The sequence below is a fragment of the Haliotis asinina genome, chromosome 6 (assembly GCF_037392515.1).
Source record: "Haliotis asinina isolate JCU_RB_2024 chromosome 6, JCU_Hal_asi_v2, whole genome shotgun sequence".
Lineage (NCBI taxonomy): Eukaryota > Metazoa > Mollusca > Gastropoda > Lepetellida > Haliotidae > Haliotis > Haliotis asinina.
Window position 1 is genome coordinate 60,687,238 of NC_090285.1, and position 18,643 is coordinate 60,705,880.

An 18,643-nucleotide genomic window follows, 5' to 3' on the forward strand; every position below is an offset into this window, starting at 1 on the left:
CATGAACTGTCCCACTGTAAGTAGTTTTACATAATTTTCATAATGCTATAAACATGTCAATCTGATAACAAGACAACATGTCTGATATAAAATATTTACTGTTAGGGGTAAAAATATCTACCAGACCGCCGTACAGGCTTCTTTTGAAATTTGACCATCAGAGATGAAAATAGACTGTTGCAAATGGTTGGGCAAGTAAGAATTTTAAAGACAGTGCTGTAATACTGTGATTCCAGATACTAGGTTCACAGCATTGTACAAAAAAATTGGGTGTACAGAATAGCTCATTGGGAGTGGTTTTGTTTTGTTGTATTCAAGTATCTGTAAATATATTGCTGATGAATGAGCAAGTTTTGTTTTACACCCCACTCCGCAATGTTCCAGCTGAATGGTAGCAGTCTAAATAATCGAGTCTGGACCAGACAGTCTGATGATCAACAGCATGAGTATCGATCTGTGTAATCAGGAACCAATGATGTGTCAACCAAGCCTCGTAGTCGCCATTATTGCCAAACACGGGTTGCTGAAAACCTATTCTGCCCTGAATCTTCGTGGGTCACAATGCTGGTATATCTTTATGAACAAGAATGCAAGTAATAGCCATCATATGAAAAAAAAAAAACATGAGAAAATCTCTGAATTTGATTCAGTGATATATCTAATAAAATGATTTTATTCATGTAAAGCTGGAATGGCAAAACAAATGTCCATATTGCACTGACAGTATTTCTCATGTAACAGCTGTGGAAGCAATTCAAACTTCTTGTCTTCTTCCAAACTGTAGGACTTCAAACTGGTAGAAAGGACATTTGTTTTTTGTGGAGAGTCATCCTTTGCTTGGAGTATCCAGGCAAGGCAACCACATCAATGTATCTAATTGGTTGCCATCTTTACACTTTACATCCTGCACGTTCACCATGATACTGACTTTCATGAAAGCTATAGCAGTTAGTTAAAACTTAAGTACAACTTTGCCAACTCGAACTTCGTCCAGTGTCTTTAGACTTTCCATCACATCATCCATGGTCACAAGTCGCGCAATCTTGCACCTGAAAGTAATATGTTTCATGAACTGCTGTAGGAGGATTTCATACTATCTTAAATCTTAAACATCAAAAGTTGATGATTTCTGGTTGTTGGCTTTAAAAACGATCCATATTCTTTGTATTTAGCTCCAATGAGAGCTTCCTGCTAAACTTTCAAACCAACTGGAAAATAATCTGGGCTTTAGTTCATACTGAAACCACAAACTATGTATGTATATAGTGTTTAAAACATGTTTTGTCAACTGGAAACTTGGTTACTAACACTAGATCTCTGCAAACAAATATAACTTGTATTGTGACCCTGTATGAATTCTTTGTATGCCAGAGACCATAGACACATTATCACTTTGGATCACTGAATTAAGTTGAATCAGAAGTTTGCTGCAAGGTCTGCTTACAACATAGAAGTGAACCCACACTGTCACCTGCTCTATTTCATGATAAAAACAAGTTCCTGAATTGTGTGTTTGGTTCTGTTGCCCCATATTTGCTTGAAGACCAGTAAGTTGGGTTGGAAATCATAGCATCTCATCTCATGGTTCGGAGTTATCCTAAAGATGATGCATGTGTTAGATATTGATCTCTTTGATGAAACTCCAAGCACATTCATGGCACAAAAAAAAAACCAAAAATGAGCAGCAGTAAGAATTCGGACCTATAGTCATAGATTCTTACAAGCCCAAGCTGCTCCAGATAATTTTCCAAGCAATTGAGTATTTACTCCCATGTCTGTTTATGTATGCGTAATTGCATTTGTTGAGGAGAAACTAGCATTTTGTATACTCCCACTTGTTAAAAGAATTGAGTACTTTTACACAGACCTTCTTATCCTTATTGAGTACATTGGCTAAAAGTTTTAAGTAATTGTCATATTGCCAAACAATGGGCAGCCATTTCTAAATACTGAACATGGAAGTCATGTGACTATTAGAGTAAACCTTGGACAGTGGCTACTAGTAGATGTATATACAGGCATCGTCTAACATTAGCTAATGCTGTTTACTGTTTGGGTGCCATGACGAATCATACGTAAGTCAGTTTAGTCAACTGAGTAAAGTATGCAAGGTATTACAGACCAACTGGATTTTAAGTGATTCTGATGCGTTTTTGTATGCCAGACTTGAAATTAACTGAGTAAATGTGATTTTTATTGAGTAAAATAAGCAAATATGCGCCTTATCTGGCGCTCTAACTAGCCTAAGGGAAGTAACTCTGCAAAGACAAAGGACAGTGCTCACTGACAACGCAAACTGTCCTTCCAGTAGGATTTAAACCAGGGTCTCCTTTCATGAAGCTACCTTTACTAAGATTAAACACAGTCTAAGTAAATATAGTGTCAGTACTTTTCGTTTCACTCCACTACTGAGTCTAACAAAACCTAGTAGGAGGTCGCATCAGGTAACCTTTCAGCGACCTATGACCGTCAAATCAACATGAAAAGACTGAACGGATTTAACCATTCAGATAACGGCTACTGTTTAGGGTTTGGCAGGACTTACAAACTTCGCTAGTCACTGACACTGATCCCTCAATAAACGAAAATCAGCATAAAACACGGGTATTTGACCTGCAGTAATTATGCTTAGGGCTTTCTGATGATATGGTTACCATTAGCTAATATTTCCACAAGCTGACATTCTTGAACATTGCCAAAAACACTATTTTCAGTGACATGTTTACTTACTAATCACAGTATTGTAGCATGCTCCATGGGCATTACACGTGTTGTGTACGGTATGTGTGAATGTCCACTTTCATGATTTGGTAACGTGTTCCGATCGGTCAATCTCAAAGGTTACATGACATGACCTCCAACTAGGTTGTGTTAGACTGACCTCCAACTAGGTTGTGCTAGACTCAGTAGTAGAATGTAGTGAAACGTACTGAGACTAAGTTTACTTAGACTGATCTTTAACATTGCGCTAAGGTTACTTTAGTGACTTCCGATCACCTTAGAGCTTTGTGCAAGGAGGCGCAGGTCACTTTATTTAATCTGTAGATGCAGTGAACTTCTCAATATACAATTAAGGCTGTAATTCAGTACTTACTTGACTGTTCCCTTGTCTAGTTTATCTACAGCATCCAATAATATATCTGTTGTCATTAAGGAGAATACATAATATTTAAATGTTCACTTCACAAAATACAGCTACAAACAACATTTTGCCAAAATGAAAATAGTGGTTGGTAGGATGGATGTGAGTTGTTTAACGCCACACTCAGCAGTATTCCAGCTTGTGGAGATCTGTAAATAATAGTTTGGACCAGACAATCAACAAGATGAGCATCGATCTACGCAATTTGGTTATCATGACACATGTCAACCAAGTCAGTGAGACTGACCACCTGACCCCATTAGTCGCCTCTTACAAGCAAGGGTTGTGGAAGACCAATTCCAACCCATATTTTCACAGGTAAACAAACATGGTGAAAGTATTAGTGAACTGTTACATATTTGTAAACACAATCAAATATACTGTATGTGATCATAACATTATAAGCAGACCATGGCTGAAAGGTGTAACCTCTTTGAAATATTATCAAAGTAAGATCAATGGACAGCCACCTGTAAAGAGTTCTCTTCCTTGGTGAGTCTGAACAATGTTTAAATCAATCATCCTTGCTCCACATTTAGGGCTCTAGGTCTCTGAGCGAGGCTCGTTATATTTTCTCTCACATGAAACAATTCAAAAAATATTTATAGCGATGAATGTGCCAACGAAATGAAAAATAAAACGACAACAACATGAAATGACGTGAACAAATTTTGCATTATTTTTGGTGAGTAAGGATACGCTGATATCTGCCCTGTTGCACACTAGCCAGTGTCCAGGCAGGGGGAAACAGGAAGTTGACGCTAGCACCACGGAGGAGCAGCTGTTGACAGTCCGGGGGATCCAGCTGCAGAGAGAGGACACACACAACATAAGTCAGACTACAGGTGCTGTGTGCAATATGACAAAAACATGGACCAGACAATCCAGTGATCAGTATTGTGAACAACCACCCACACTGTTTTCATACAATGGCAACCAATCAAAAAACCAAAATTCAACCTGTCTACCCAGTTAAAATTTGTTTGTCTCCAAAGATGAGGTTGGTGACGTTCTCCTGTAGATCACTAGATGGATCCCAGAGACATGAAAACTGCTGCTGATATGGAATGGAGAATGGATAACTCACCTGAAGATCTGGTTGAGTGGTGATCCACTTCCCAGCAAATCCCAGACAAGAAATGATGTCATACTTGTGAGGAACTGGAAATTTGTAATTTTCTCCAACTAAAGCTTTGTCTTCCTCTGTTGTAAACATACAAGCTGAAACAAATGGTACAAAGGTTATAAACCCCAGGTCATGCTGAGGTCATATGGTGGCTATTCTGAGACTAGTTTTATAATCTCCTTTTCTAGTGTTTGAGCAGTTCCTGGAGTCCATTCCCAACTGCCATCTTCATTTTCCTGAGTATGATATCACCTATCATCCACAAAACAATCCACTCCATCATGCCTCATTGCTGTGAACTGACCATATGAGCAACGATATTTTACAATTATTGCCTTCCTGTGAGGTTGATCCAATGATTTATCGACTGACCCCTCACTGAGGTGAAGCCAAGGTGAATATCTTTCTTTCTTTCTTTCTTTTATTACTTACTTACTTACTGCCATTTTGATAAAGATAGGACATAACTCTAAACCAACAGAGTCACAGGGATGAAACGATGCCAATCGCTTCTTTATCTAGCGTGACGGACACAGTGCAGAGTTCCCATCTGGAATAGCCCAAATCTATTTCTAGCCAAGGGAGGTGTTTGGATTGTCATATCAACCTTTCACAATGTAGTGAAGATGACATTGCTTAGCGTCAAAACTGTCATGTGACCAAGTGAGCCAATCAGAAAGGCAGAAATCTACCTGTCATTTAATGAAGTCCACTCACCATCCCACCATCCCGACACACCTCAATAACCAATGATACAGTCCACTCACCACCCCACCTACTTGTGTAAGGGCTCATTCCCATCAACTACGATACAGTCCACTCACCACCCCAACCTCCACCAAATGAGTATGGGCTCACCCCCATCATCTACAAGACACTCTACTCACCACCCCCACATCCACCTTCTTGTGTATGTACTTACCCTCATCATCCACAAGACAAGCTACTCACCATCCCCCCACCCCCTATCATCCATGATACAGTCCACTCACCACCCTCACCCCATCATCTACGATACGGTCTATTCACCACCCCCATACTTGTGTATGGGCTCACCCCCATCATCCACAATAGTCTACTCACCACTCACCACTCACCACTCCACCTACTTGTGTATGGGCTCACCCCCATTATCCACAATACAGTCTACTCACCACCTCCACCTTCTTGTGTATGTACTTACCCTCATCATCCACAAGACAGTCTACTCACCCCCCACCCTTCTTGTGTGCGGACTCACCCCCATCATCCACGATACAGTCCACACCAACTCCTCCGGTCTCCTCCTTCACACTGCTTACCAAGATGTTGTTTCGTTTGTTGAGCTCAATCACCTGGGCTGAGCAGAGACATATATACCATACTTACATTTACAAATTACATGGTAACTATAATAATAATAACTACAATGTATGAAAATAAGAAACATAATATCTGATATTACGGTAGTTGTGACTCGATGTTGAGTTTTTGCATGTCAACATACAGTAACAGATTTACACATGAATTTGGAAACTCTCACACAAAACCAGATGTAGATACACATCAACATACAGATAGAGACTTGTACAGGCAGACACAGCGATCCATACACTCACCTATTGGTGGCTGGATTCCCTCCAAGTGCTGCCTTTCTGCCTGGGTATTGTATGTTGCAAGCACCTGTTCACATACAGAATAATAGATTTGTACCAGCATGTGGTCTAGATAGATCATGTATTGCTATAGCTGCACTGACAACTCAGGCCAGGCCAATTTTATTTCTGTTTTACAGATTCTTGTTCTCAGAAATCTTAAATGCAGGAGGGAGAAAATATAAAAATAAAATCATCAATCAGAATAATATTCCTTCTAAATAGTCAAACTATTTTACTTTTGGTAATTTATGAAGTGTATATGGGACAAGAAACAATTTAATGAAAACCCTTTTTGTAATTTTACATTTTTGGCAAATAAAAATATTAGGATTTTATTTTATGAAGTGGGGAAAATTCTTTTCTATTTTTTTCTCATTCATGAAAAAATACAACAGGCAGAAATAAAATTTGTCTGGCCTTACATGCACACTGTTTTATTACTGTAGGGCTTCACTAGACCACATGACCTTCTCCATCACTGTACTGGTGAGTATTTATGGTTAAACTCAGTCATGGTTACATGGATGCATGAAGTCTGGTGCCAATATTTGGCCATGTGCGCATCAAATGGCATAGTTTCCCAAATGGGATATCTGACTCACATTTTATGTTACTATACCCAGCCTTTACCCAGTATGTGATATGTATTCAACTCTACAGGACCATTAAAGACAGTCTTCTTGCACTCAAACAATCTTATAATTCCTCTGAATATAACTAAAATTTTAACATGCTGACAGATACACAGGTTAAAATCTTACTTAATTACTTACTGTAATTACAATATGGTGTGTTGTGCTAATCAAACTTTGTGTCATAAAGGAAAAACCGAACATCTTGCCTAACCAACCAAACACAGTAAGCTGAGTGTAAGTATGGTTTTTGGCGATGTTTCAGCAATATTACAAAGCGGTACACCAGATATGGGTTAAAGAGAATGTACAAATCCTCAATCTCTGGAATTTCCAGCATGACAAGCAAATGCTTTCACCACAAGTCTATGCCACAGCCCCTAATTATCTACGAATGTTAACACATCACTTAAACCTTCTTCTAAGTCTAAGTAAACTTAGTCTCAGGGTATTTCATTACACTCCACCATTGAGTCTAACAAGACCTAGTAGAAGGTCGCATCAGGTAACCTTTGAGCCTTTTGTGAAGTGAACATTTGAAAAGTACTGAGGATAAGTTTACTTAGACTGACCTTCTTCCAAAATTATCTCTTTTCTTAACAACATCGGATTTGTTTATATGAATACCAATTACATCAATTATTCACATATATGTACTCACCTTTGCCCCCCAGCGTTGTCCAAGCTGAACCAATACATTGCCAGCGGCAGTAGCGCCCCCTATAACCAGTAGTGTATCTCCTGCACACACTTTTGCATGGTAATGCAGTGCAGTGTATGCACTGACACAGTCACCAATAGCTGCAGCTGCATCTTCAAAGGCGAGTTGAGATGGCTTCTTTACCACATCGTACTCGCTGATACAACAAAACTCCCCACATCCTGAATACAGGCTGTCCAAAGGCAGAATACCTTTACAGAGAAAAACAGTGATTCTTAAGTACTCTGCACTTCTACATGCCTGCACATATAATCCCGGCACACAGCAAACTTAAATTTAGCAAAATGCTACAGCTGGATATGTAGAACAGAATTATGATTGAAACATACAACTGAACATTGAATCTGTCAACTGATTTGAGTATTAAAAGGACATCGAACAATGTGGACAGAAAGGAGTCATCTGATACGCCACTCCACAGTAAGAAACTGAAACGTTTATCGTAATTTGTATATTAACAACATATATCTCTTCTTATGCACTTTTGCCTGTTCTTTCGACCGACGTGAAACATTCTTGAACAGTTTCCAGCCTCTCTGTAGGGTTTATCCAAACACACCACTGCTCGTGAACAAAGTGTTAACATATTCAGCTGCAAGTAGGACAGTTGAGAGACCTTCGTATGCTGGGATAGGAAAGATCTCCTGAGAAGGAGTCTACAAACTGGAGACAAAGGATAGATAAGAAGTCCCCAAATGATAGCGATCACCGACTATAGAGGGAATGACAATCCTTGGGGCAAGGTTTGAGGGCAGGACAATGTGGCTGTTGATCCCATAGCAGATATCAAAGAGAATCACAAAGTAGATGTGAAGAGAAAAATCACAAAGTCTGTAAATAGGCCAGGCAAGTGAGACACAGCAGAGATCTGACTGGACCATGTTGCAGGGACCATTGAATCAGTTGTGGTCCCCAAGCCTGAAGGGATCAACAATCCAAGAGGCATTGCAGAATCTTGAGAAATCAGGGGAGTGAACGATCCAGGACAGTGGGTTGGTGTACAAGTGTAGATTGAACAGTCAGTACAGAGGGAGGGGCCTACACTGACATTTGAGGACTGGAACAGGTGACAAAGATTCTCAATGAAATGACAGTCTGAAGGAGAATAAAACATCTTCTTCCACACAGAAATGTGATCCATATGAACATCAAGCCTTCGCAGTGGACTGTTCAGATTTCTTGTCAGTTGTGTTCATAGTATCTATCCTTCGTTCTTCCAGAACTTGCTATACCATATATGCATGCTCTCAATGAAATTCAAGTAATTGCCCTTCATCATTAATTGGAGCAGGGGATTGTTCAGACAAGCTGTTTCAGAGAGGCTGAAAACTTCATTTCAGTTTGTGTCCACTACACAGTTGAAAGAACAAGTGAAAGTGCATAACATCAGGCAGGATATGTTCTAACATAAATATCCATAGTGTTCCCCGTAAGGTTCAGAAAGAGCAGGGTAAATTCATGGAAAAGGGCACTTCATAACCTCAAAGGGCATGTTAGTGAGGATTATTTAAAAAACAACAAAATGTATAAGAAGTCAAATTGTCTTATAATTTCAGTTCTAAAGTTCGTTTTTACTCTTCTCAGTTTGTATTTTAAGATTAGAATTCGAAAAAAGCATTTCAAATCTGGAAAATACACACTCGTCATAGTAAACGGCTGCGTTTGAAGTGAAAAAGGGTAGGGCGCAAAATAAAAAGGGCAGGGCGCAAAAGTCAAAGGGCAGGGTGCTGCGCCCTCCTAAATGTGCCAAGGGGGAACACTATACCCATGAAGGTCTGGGTTTGAATATTGGCCTTCAGGAACCCATGCTTGTCGTAAGAGGCCACTAACAGGATTAAGTGGTCAGGCTCACTGACTTGGTTGACACATGTCATCAGTTCCCAGTTGTACAGGTTCAATGCTCATGCTGTTGGTCACTGGAATATGTGGTCCAGACTTGCATATTTACAGACCACCGCCATATAGCATGACTGTTGCTAAGTGCAGTGTAAAACTAAACTCACTCACTCACTCACTATAAAATAGAATAATTTATTCCATTATGATTCTATTATAATTTTTTCCCAGCACAAAATTTAATGGTGTCAATAAATGAACTACATGTCAGCGTTGCACAACCAAACCTGAGTTGAGCAAAAATATCGAAACATCCTCTCAAAACTGTGCAATCTTTTCCTCATATGTATAACTGATTTTCCAATTGTATGACTCCCTCTCCCAGTCATGTGACCCCTTCACCATGTGACCCCTCCCAACTGTGACCAGTCACCATCTGACCCTCTCCAAACTGTGATCCTTCACCATCTGACCTCTCCCTACTGTAATCACTCACCATCTGACCCCTCCCAACTGTGATCATTCACCATCTGACCCCTCCCTACTGAGACCATTCACCATCTGATGCCCTCCAAACTGCGTCTCCCCTTCCCCATTTGACCCCTTCCCACCTGTGTGACCTGTTCCCCCATCTGACCACTATCTGTAGTTACCCTTGCTGTATCCAGGACAAGTCACATGTTCAGTACTCACCAACAATGGCATCACCTGGCTTGTAGCTTGTGACCCCCTCACCTATCTCTGTAACTATCCCTGATATATCCTGGCCTACTGGATATGATTCTCGTATCTCCTTCTTGAAAATCTCACTCAAGTTCTATGGAAATTAACAAAAATAACATGTGAGTGAGTGAGTTAATATTTAACGACACATTAGCAATATCTCAACCATATTGTGACAAAAACAATTTAAACTATGAGAATATTTTGAAGAATAAAACCTGTTGCGGGTAAAAACACTGGAGTATCACAGATATGAATATAAAACTAGCATGTCAAGTAAAACAATAACACATATATGTATGGCCAGGGACACATTGAAGAAATCATGAATAAATAACTAATGCACCATTTCAGCCATGCTTAAATGCGCAGGGATGGTTTTTAGTATATCTTTTATTTTAATTCATATTTCGTCATCCTCTTCATCTAACTTGCAAATTTGCAGAAGCAAATGAGGAAAGGTCTTTTTAGATGTACATGAACACCTGGATCATATTGTTTCAAGAAGGAGTATGTGTACTGTCCACCCTGGATATACCACAACCCTGAATATAGTGACACGCTAGACATACCACCAAAATTTGTCTATACGGATAGTGGGGTATATTCAAGTTAAATTGTACAATGTTTTTCTTAATTTTACTTTTTTAACATCCATGATATTTCTGTGAGATAAACTATCACTAAAGGCAAAACAGCTGGTTATCCTAAACTATGACAAGTGAGTGACATGTGATTGACAGGTTACATCACTGTGATGACAACAGCAGCCCTACCTTATGATTTATGAGTGACAAGCCACAGGCTTTCACCTGAATTAACAGTTCGTTCTTGCATGGACTAGGACGTGGTTCCTGGAAAAAACAAATATTTTCAAATATACCTATTAGCAGTTAATGATTACCATTAACCTCACATATATAAAATCATTCACAACATCTAAAGGATGAATCATTACAGCTTCTTTACAAGAGAAAACATGAAAGCTATCAAGTTACCTAACTGTTATAACAGTTATCGAACTGATACAGTCCCTTCAAGATGCAGTTTTCTATGATACTTTATCTCACTGATAAACAGTAACCATTCACTGTTGATCATTACCAAATATTTTCAGAAGTAATCATACTCACATTGTCTTCAAGAATAAACTTTGGCACATTACCATCCTGGGAAGATGCTCTCTTGATGCACCTCATGATTGCCTCCTTACAGATAAATGAACATTTGAAAAAATAATCTCAATGATTATTTACAACTTAACATTGATAACATCAGGTGGTAAATGACAAAATCTTAATTTAATAAATCAGTTCAACCTGCATCTAACTGAAAAGAAGAAGTAGAGAAGAAGTAGCTTTGCTGTGGATTGAGTATCCTCAATCAAATCCACTCTTGTGTATTCCCAAAGACTTCAAAGTTTCACTGTACATGAGGTCATATACCATCGCTACCTGCAGGTAACGACAACTGGACAGTACTGTTTTCTTTGAGCCATAATAACAACAGCTACCAAGTCAAAAATCGCCTTTTATTGAGCATATTCATGGGGAAAGAAAACAGAATGTTATTCATCATCTTGACATCATACTTTAATCCAGGTAATTATTTAACATAATTCAACATAAGTAATTATTGAACAAGTTTTGCTTGTCACTCAAGGAGAAGCAGCACTAACAAATCTTGCATCCCATAAAAGTTTTAGTTAGTTAAATGCATTTATATTTATTTTCTTTTTACATATTAGTGTCGAAATGTTCATATAAAGTACACATGCAAGCATTGCTCGTTTCATGATCAAGATTTGCGTTGTCATTTTGCAGTTCTGCCGCATAAATATCACTGAAAACATTTACTGATAGGAAAAATATAATTGTTTCAAACTGTACTTTCCCAAACATTCATTGAAAACAACTTGTTATTTACATGAAATCAAAGTAATGAGGATCAAAACATGACAGTGCTGATTGTTCTCGACCACATACACAGCTTCCGGCTTTTGAGGAACGCCCACACTACCCAGAGTGCATTGCGCCAATTGATGCAGACAGGGGATGTCAGCTAAAGAAATTACTTGATTATTTAAAGACATTTAGCGAAATTCTAAGCGACCCGACGTGGATTTAGATTCCTTTTTACTCACAGACACTCTTGCTAACTGCATTTAGACATCTGATATTCACTGGCGTGTAAAGGAATCCGAAAACGACACTTGTGACACCGGAAATATGGCTACCGCCTCTCACCACTGGAACTTGGCCAACATCGATCGTATGGATGCTCAAATATAATCAAACATCAAACAGGGTAGGTTTTCTAATGAAACACTGTAACTTTTCCTTGCTTGAATGTTTGCATCACATTTTTCAGAGTCTATGGCAAACCAGACCAGGTCACAAACCGTGTTTACTTTTGATCTGCAACACGTCTCCTAATTTCGACACACTCTGATACTGATACAGTAATACAATCGGTGACAGTGACTGCCCTGCTGCTATGTTAAAGAATGAAAACATACAAGACTATGCCTTGGTTTTCTGTTGCGCATATATTTTTTTCCAAACATTTTGAACTCATACATGCCTTCAGCATCTTTCACTGATTACAGTGATTTTGCCCTGGGGCTAGGGACATAAGGGTTCGATTCATGTTTGAAGGTGATCTTTGTAGTAAACTCGAAAAATAAAATCCATCCACCAATCACACAATGGAAATGAACTTGTATGAATCCCTGATTTGTAAGACTTTTTGGTGTGAAAATATGTAGTAAGTTCAGTATGAAAGCTAACATTAGTAACTACACCTCTGAAAAATGCTGCTGCTGATTTCATCAATAGAATCAGTTTCATAGGGAATAATTGATTGAAGGCTATTTGACTATACATTAATTTGTTCCTCAAAATCAGAGTCAGCAAGTTAACTTGGAATGTGAATTTTTATGTATATATGTTTCAGAGTAATTAATGGCTTCACATTTTTGTTAACATATGTTAATATAATTATTGCTTGTTTGTAAAGTAAAGCTTTCTAGAATATGGTAACCATTTTCACTTTGGGAAAGGTTCTGTTTTTGTTTTTTTTCCAAACATTGGCATTATTGCTTGGAATGCATAACAGTGTGCATAACAGTGTGTAAAGTACAGAGGTTCTGGTTTATATATAACTGGAGCAGAATCATTTAAGAAGTCATTTCATAATAAGCATGTGGAATTTTGGCATAATGGTCATCATTTCTTAGTTTTCGGAATATATTTTTTTAGAAAGTTCATGTTCTTGTTGATTTTTTCTCTGAAATGTTTCTACTTTGTGAACAAGACTGCTGCACAGTATGACTGCACAAAACTGCAGAGTATGACTGCAGATTGTGTGATTACCAATCCTCAGATACAGGGGACAGGACAGGTACACAAACTTTCAACCATCACTATTCTCTGTTTATAAACTATATAAATAGATGTATGTCAAGATGTGGGTTTAAATGTTATACGTAATGTAAAATTGCTGACTTGAATGCCACACTTACTAACATGATTAAACAAATGAAACTGTTATTGCACATTTGTATCCAGATCCATCAGCTTCTGTGACATCTTCACAGTATATGAGTGTGACCACAAAGTACCTGGTAGTTGCTAAGGACCAGAGTGGTATGATCACATAATTTGTTGGGTTGTTATAATTATTTGTGTCACAATATGGCTGAGATATTGCCAATGTGACTCACTCACTCACTGTAATTATTTGTTTAATCTAAGTCTAGTATTAGTTATATACATAACAGTGTCATCAAGTTTTTCTTTCATTTCTTTGTTTTATGTATCAATGTTAAAGTGTTTATTCATCATGACATATTAATGTCTTTTGCCAGTTTTTTAACAAAAGCAGCAAGAGGTATTTTTAAAGTGAGTGATCAATTTCACTGAGAAAATATGAAACAATGTGCTTTGTAAGGATCAACGTTTCCATGGCCTGGTGCCTGTGCTATGTGCTAGTACATGTATCTCATTAACCTGATTAATGTTGAGGGGTACTAGTTAGTGACCTGTGTCAGAGATTCTATACCATACATGTTATTTTCTCTAATCATGCTCACTGCCAGGTTGAGTTAACATGAAAATCAAATTTAAAGATGAAAAAAAGGTGTTTAGGTGACTTGAACATGTTGCATCAAGGTTTCTGGGACTTCCCCCTAGCCCAAGTCTAGATTTCCGTGAATAAATCTCCATCAGCGTTGATCAGGTTACTAGTGAAACAGGTTAGAAGGAAATGGAGACTGTTTGTGAATATGCCTGATAACCGAAGAAGGCGATTGTATATTAGATGTCATGGTCATGATCATGAGTAATATTGACAGAATGATTACCAACAGTTTGGCCTCGTATGAAGTTGCAAGATATTTAAATATGCAAAGTGCTCTAAATCTGTCCGTCTGTCTGCCTCAGGCCTAAAAACGAATATTGTGGTTCTGATTACCAAACTGAATATTGAATTTAGGTGCTGACCCTATTGCTTGTGAATAAAATAAGCTTTCAGATACCAGTGTCAGTTTTGCAACTGGATGGTCAGTTTTAAGAAGTTGCACACCCAGTGGTCTTGGACAAATCTGACATTGACTTTGAGTTTAATGACTAAAGCCTTGACTGAAACAGATTTGAAAACATTAAGTACTCTCCATCCTCTTATTTAACTTCCTATATTATTCTTAATACAGGAAAGTCTAGACTGGTAACTTGTAAGAGTTACCAGACCAGTTGTCTATTTTTTTTTATTTTGGTGAGTTTACAACTCTGTGGATACCAATGTTTTACCCGACACCGACGGATATTGCTCATTCTCATACAGACCCTATGATAACATGATGGCTGCAAGCTTGATCGTATAAACAATTACACATTGGTGAATGTGTTGTGGGATTGTACTTTACTTTTAAAAGCATTAAAAGTAAAAAAAACCATGCCTACCTACCCTACATTTTAAACTAGAGATGTAATCAGAACCACAGCATTTCTGTGGCTCTACCCTTTTCCAGATTTGATCATTTTGAATTGAAAATTTCTTAATCGTAGTCATTGTAATGTTTTAGTTAGTTAAACATCATGTACAAGGCAACGGTGCCTTACAATACACTGATAGTCATAACCATGACAGTAGGACCAATGAGGAAGGAAAAATCCTGAGTTAATACTTGGTGTATGTATATACTGTTGCTGCCCTGAATTTGTCAATGCTGTGTTAACAAATATGGCTGATGTCAAGATGTACCATAGATAATATTTAAAACAGGTCTTGAAACAGTAAACTAAAATTGTGCTTTTTCCCACTTTGCCCTGGTCTAAGTTAGTACCAAGTTGAAAGCCACATAACTCATAATAAATATTTAAGTATTTTTTCTAATTTGGTAATATCTAAGAATATCTGACATGTGTAAATATGTGTTTGCAGCTCGTCGCAATCATATTGCCATTGTATTTAAAGTGATTGTAGCCCCACTTATTGAGTCACAGCACCATGGTTACTTTGTAGTATTTTACAGCAACACCCCTAGCAAATGGTCTCAAGGCTAAAGGTGTTGTGAGCACGGTGTTGTGGTCACAGTGCTTATCAGTAGACAAGGGGGTCAGTAATAGAATTGCTGTAATTTTGCATCCAAATACTCACGTCAACCAGGTATGCATAATTTCTATAATTTACCCTCATATATGATAACAAATTCTAAATGGAGAAAGTACCATTTATTGCTCTGAAAAATTTTTTTGTTCCCTATTTATATGTTTAAATTGTAACGTAAAACTTCATCTGACTGCTATGACTGATTGCTGGTTTGAACATGATGACAGGAATGCAAGATTGATGAGAAAAAGGTCAAGATTGAATATTTTGCTGATGCTACATTGCCAGCTTATCATTTCGCTAGTGATTGAGCTGTTTGCCATCATGTGCATGATACATGTGACATCGTTTTCATGTTTCTTGTTTTCAGGGATATTACAAAGAATATCAATCAAAACCACCATGGCAGGTGCAGGTAACTACTACTTTGTTATATTAATGTTTTTTAAATGGTTAATTGAGCTTTGGCATGATCATACCCGTGAAGGTCCAGGGTAGAATAGGCCTTCAGCAACCCATGCTTGCCATGAAAGGCAACTATGCTTGTCCTAAGAGGCGACCAACAGCATCAGATGGTCTGTCTCACTCACTTGATTGACACAGGTCATCGGTTCCCAGTTGCACAGGTTGATGTTCATGATGTTGAATAGTGGATTGTCTGGACCAGACTTGATTATTTACAGACTGACGCCATATAGCTGGAATATTGCTGTGTGCGGTGTAAAACTAAACTCACTCATTCATTTGGCATGATCAGTTTCTAAAAAAAGTATAATTGGTATCACACAAAAAATTGTATAATTTCTGCATATGAAATTCTGAATTATCAAGGAAGGATTTATCTAGAACAGCTCAGAGGCCACAAGTTGACCATAAGTCTGTGAGAAAAATAAAGATGTCGAAACTGGGATCAAAACACTCAAAATTTATGTTAATGTAGCTTTGAGTATAAGGATGACTTGACGTAGTCATGTCAATATGTATCTCACAGAAATCAGGACCAGTTAACATTGATGAAGAGGTTTCAGGGCCAGTTTCTCATTAGTGGATGTGATTGTGATAACTGCTAATACAATGTTGAGAATGTTAAAAGACCTCTTATTAGTCGTAATCTAAGACAGTAGTAATCCTAGTTTAGCGGCCAATGGCAGAGTAAGAAATCCTTGAATTAATGAATGTTATTGTTTCAATAAGTGCTAATATACAATGTCATGAATGTTATAAAGTCCTGTTTTCCTTGGTTTTCTTGCCAATGGCTGTGTATGAAATCCTAGATAGATTCCTTACATTATACTGATATGCATATCTGAATGTTTTAAAGTTCACTTCGTCGGTGTTAGTCATCTTATCTACCTGTATGTGATTGTCTCTTAATCAAGGATTGTTAGTTATTGACTCATTGTAAACTGTGCAACATCTCATTGGGTAAAAGAAACATGATTTTCCACATTTTCTCAGCTGAACGCATTGAATTATTCATGATCATTAACTCTGTCATAGTTGCTGGTAGGTGGTGAACAAATGGTGAGGCGGTCATAAATGTTTAATGTTTGCTATTTGGAGGTGGCGATGTCTGGCGCATCACAGGAGAAGATCGTGCAAAACATGATGCTCAGTTCTTCCAGCTTAAGCCTGTCAATGGATTTGTGTCCGGTATGTACTTTTCGAACCATGTTGGCTTTTACATGGCATAACACCATAATGTGAAATCAATTCCTGGCTGAAAATAATAGCTCTGCGCTATCGCCTGATTTCTTGCTGCTTAGAGTGATTGATATGTTCATGCATGCCTAAGTGAGATGCCGATGCTGTCCACAAAGGGGAAAAAGTGAATGGAGATGGGTGTTTAATTCTCTGATTCATGAACATGATGTAATGTAGATTTGTTAATATATACCATTAAAATTAAGTAGGTATATTCCATTTTGCAGGCAATGCAAGTGCATATCAGAAAAGTAAGGCCTATCCATACAGATGAAACATTTCCAAAGGAAAGGAACAAATAGTCACATTTCACCTTAATTTCTCATCATCACCTGTTTCCTCCTTTATGAGTCTTTTAAATCCAATATCCCCAACTATTTTTAATAGTATATTATTGTTACATCAAGAATAATGCATAATTAACTCAACAGATACTCAAAATGCTTTAGTTTTCAGAGCATTGGTTAATTCCAGTCACCTTATATATTGTGATTCTTTATAATGCATTTTGAGTTTTGGAGTTACAATTCAACTGTCATACTTGAGTCATGAGAACATTTTCATCTATATTATGAAACATCTAGACACATTCTTGTTGTTCTGCTTTGAAAACAACGAAGAAATAGTGATGAATTTATGCATTTATGCTAATATGTTGAACATTTCATCAGGTCATAATCTTGCATGATTATTATCGAGTCAGAGAGTTAGGTATTTACATTATGGCCCTGTGAAACTTCACTAATCATAGGGGCACTGACTCCAGATATCCAACTGGTTTTACTGGCCATGGGACAGTGGCAAATGCCAGGGAAAATGAAATATACTGAACAATGTCATTCATATCGTCACTCAACTGTATGCATCCAATGAACCAACATTAAACAAGAAAGAAACAGGTTGTATGATAGAAGGTATGTAGTATTAGAGAACCATATATTTCTTCTAGGTGAACAAGCTAAAGGATTCTTCCTTCAGTCCGGTTTGGATATGCAGAAACTTGGTCAAATCTGGTGAGGATGAAACATTGTTTATGAGCTCCTTTAAAAACATTATGCAGTGGTTTTATGTCTGCTGTTGTTAACAGTCATGTAAACAATGCTACCATGATACTATTGTGAATTGATATCTACTTAATTGGCAGTCCGCTTCCAAGTATGTCATGAAAATATTTGTGATTTGTTGTATGCCAAAGCGTAGGCCTTATTATTACTTTAACATGTTTATTGAAATTTTCATCAAAGGTCACTGGCTGACATGAACAATGATGGGAAAATGGATAAAAAAGAATTTTCAATTGCCATGCAACTCATCAAAAAGAAGTTGCAAGGATACGAGCTGCCGAAGACTCTGCCCGCCAGTATTAAAGCTGACCCATCTCCAGTCATAGGGTCCTTTGGGATGCAGCCAATGGGGATGCAGATGGGCGGGGCTCCAGGGATGGGGGCTCCTCCACCAATGGGCATGGGAATGGGTATGCCAGGTGAGATACGTTAAATGTTCTCTTCTATA

At 37.9% G+C, this 18,643-nt stretch overlaps 2 protein-coding genes across 5 annotated transcripts in view; one reads left to right on the forward strand and one right to left on the reverse strand.

The window, feature by feature from the left end:
* Positions 1-640: 640 nt before the first annotated feature.
* LOC137286180 (quinone oxidoreductase-like protein 1) lies at positions 641-11,844 on the reverse strand. Its single transcript, XM_067817878.1, has 11 exons — positions 11,744-11,844; positions 10,951-11,025; positions 10,594-10,671; positions 9,788-9,911; positions 7,199-7,449; positions 5,867-5,930; positions 5,509-5,607; positions 4,230-4,363; positions 3,842-3,947; positions 3,095-3,140; positions 641-1,049 (listed from the first exon to the last, which is right to left on the reverse strand). Exons 2-11 carry the CDS (start codon positions 11,014-11,016, stop codon positions 953-955), a joined length of 1,065 nt encoding a protein of 354 aa, XP_067673979.1. The 5' UTR covers positions 11,017-11,025; positions 11,744-11,844; the 3' UTR covers positions 641-952.
* LOC137286174 (intersectin-1-like) overlaps positions 11,832-18,643 on the forward strand; it is a 76,377-nt gene continuing 69,565 nt past the window's right edge. For all 4 annotated transcript variants that reach the window (XM_067817860.1, XM_067817862.1, XM_067817863.1 and 1 more), the window contains exons 1-5: positions 11,832-12,124; positions 15,798-15,842; positions 16,991-17,080; positions 18,081-18,144; positions 18,376-18,614. In XM_067817860.1, coding sequence (XP_067673961.1) covers positions 15,830-15,842; positions 16,991-17,080; positions 18,081-18,144; positions 18,376-18,614 — 406 coding nt within the window. In that variant the 5' untranslated portion in view covers positions 11,832-12,124; positions 15,798-15,829. The remainder of the gene's footprint in view (positions 12,125-15,797; positions 15,843-16,990; positions 17,081-18,080; positions 18,145-18,375; positions 18,615-18,643) is intronic.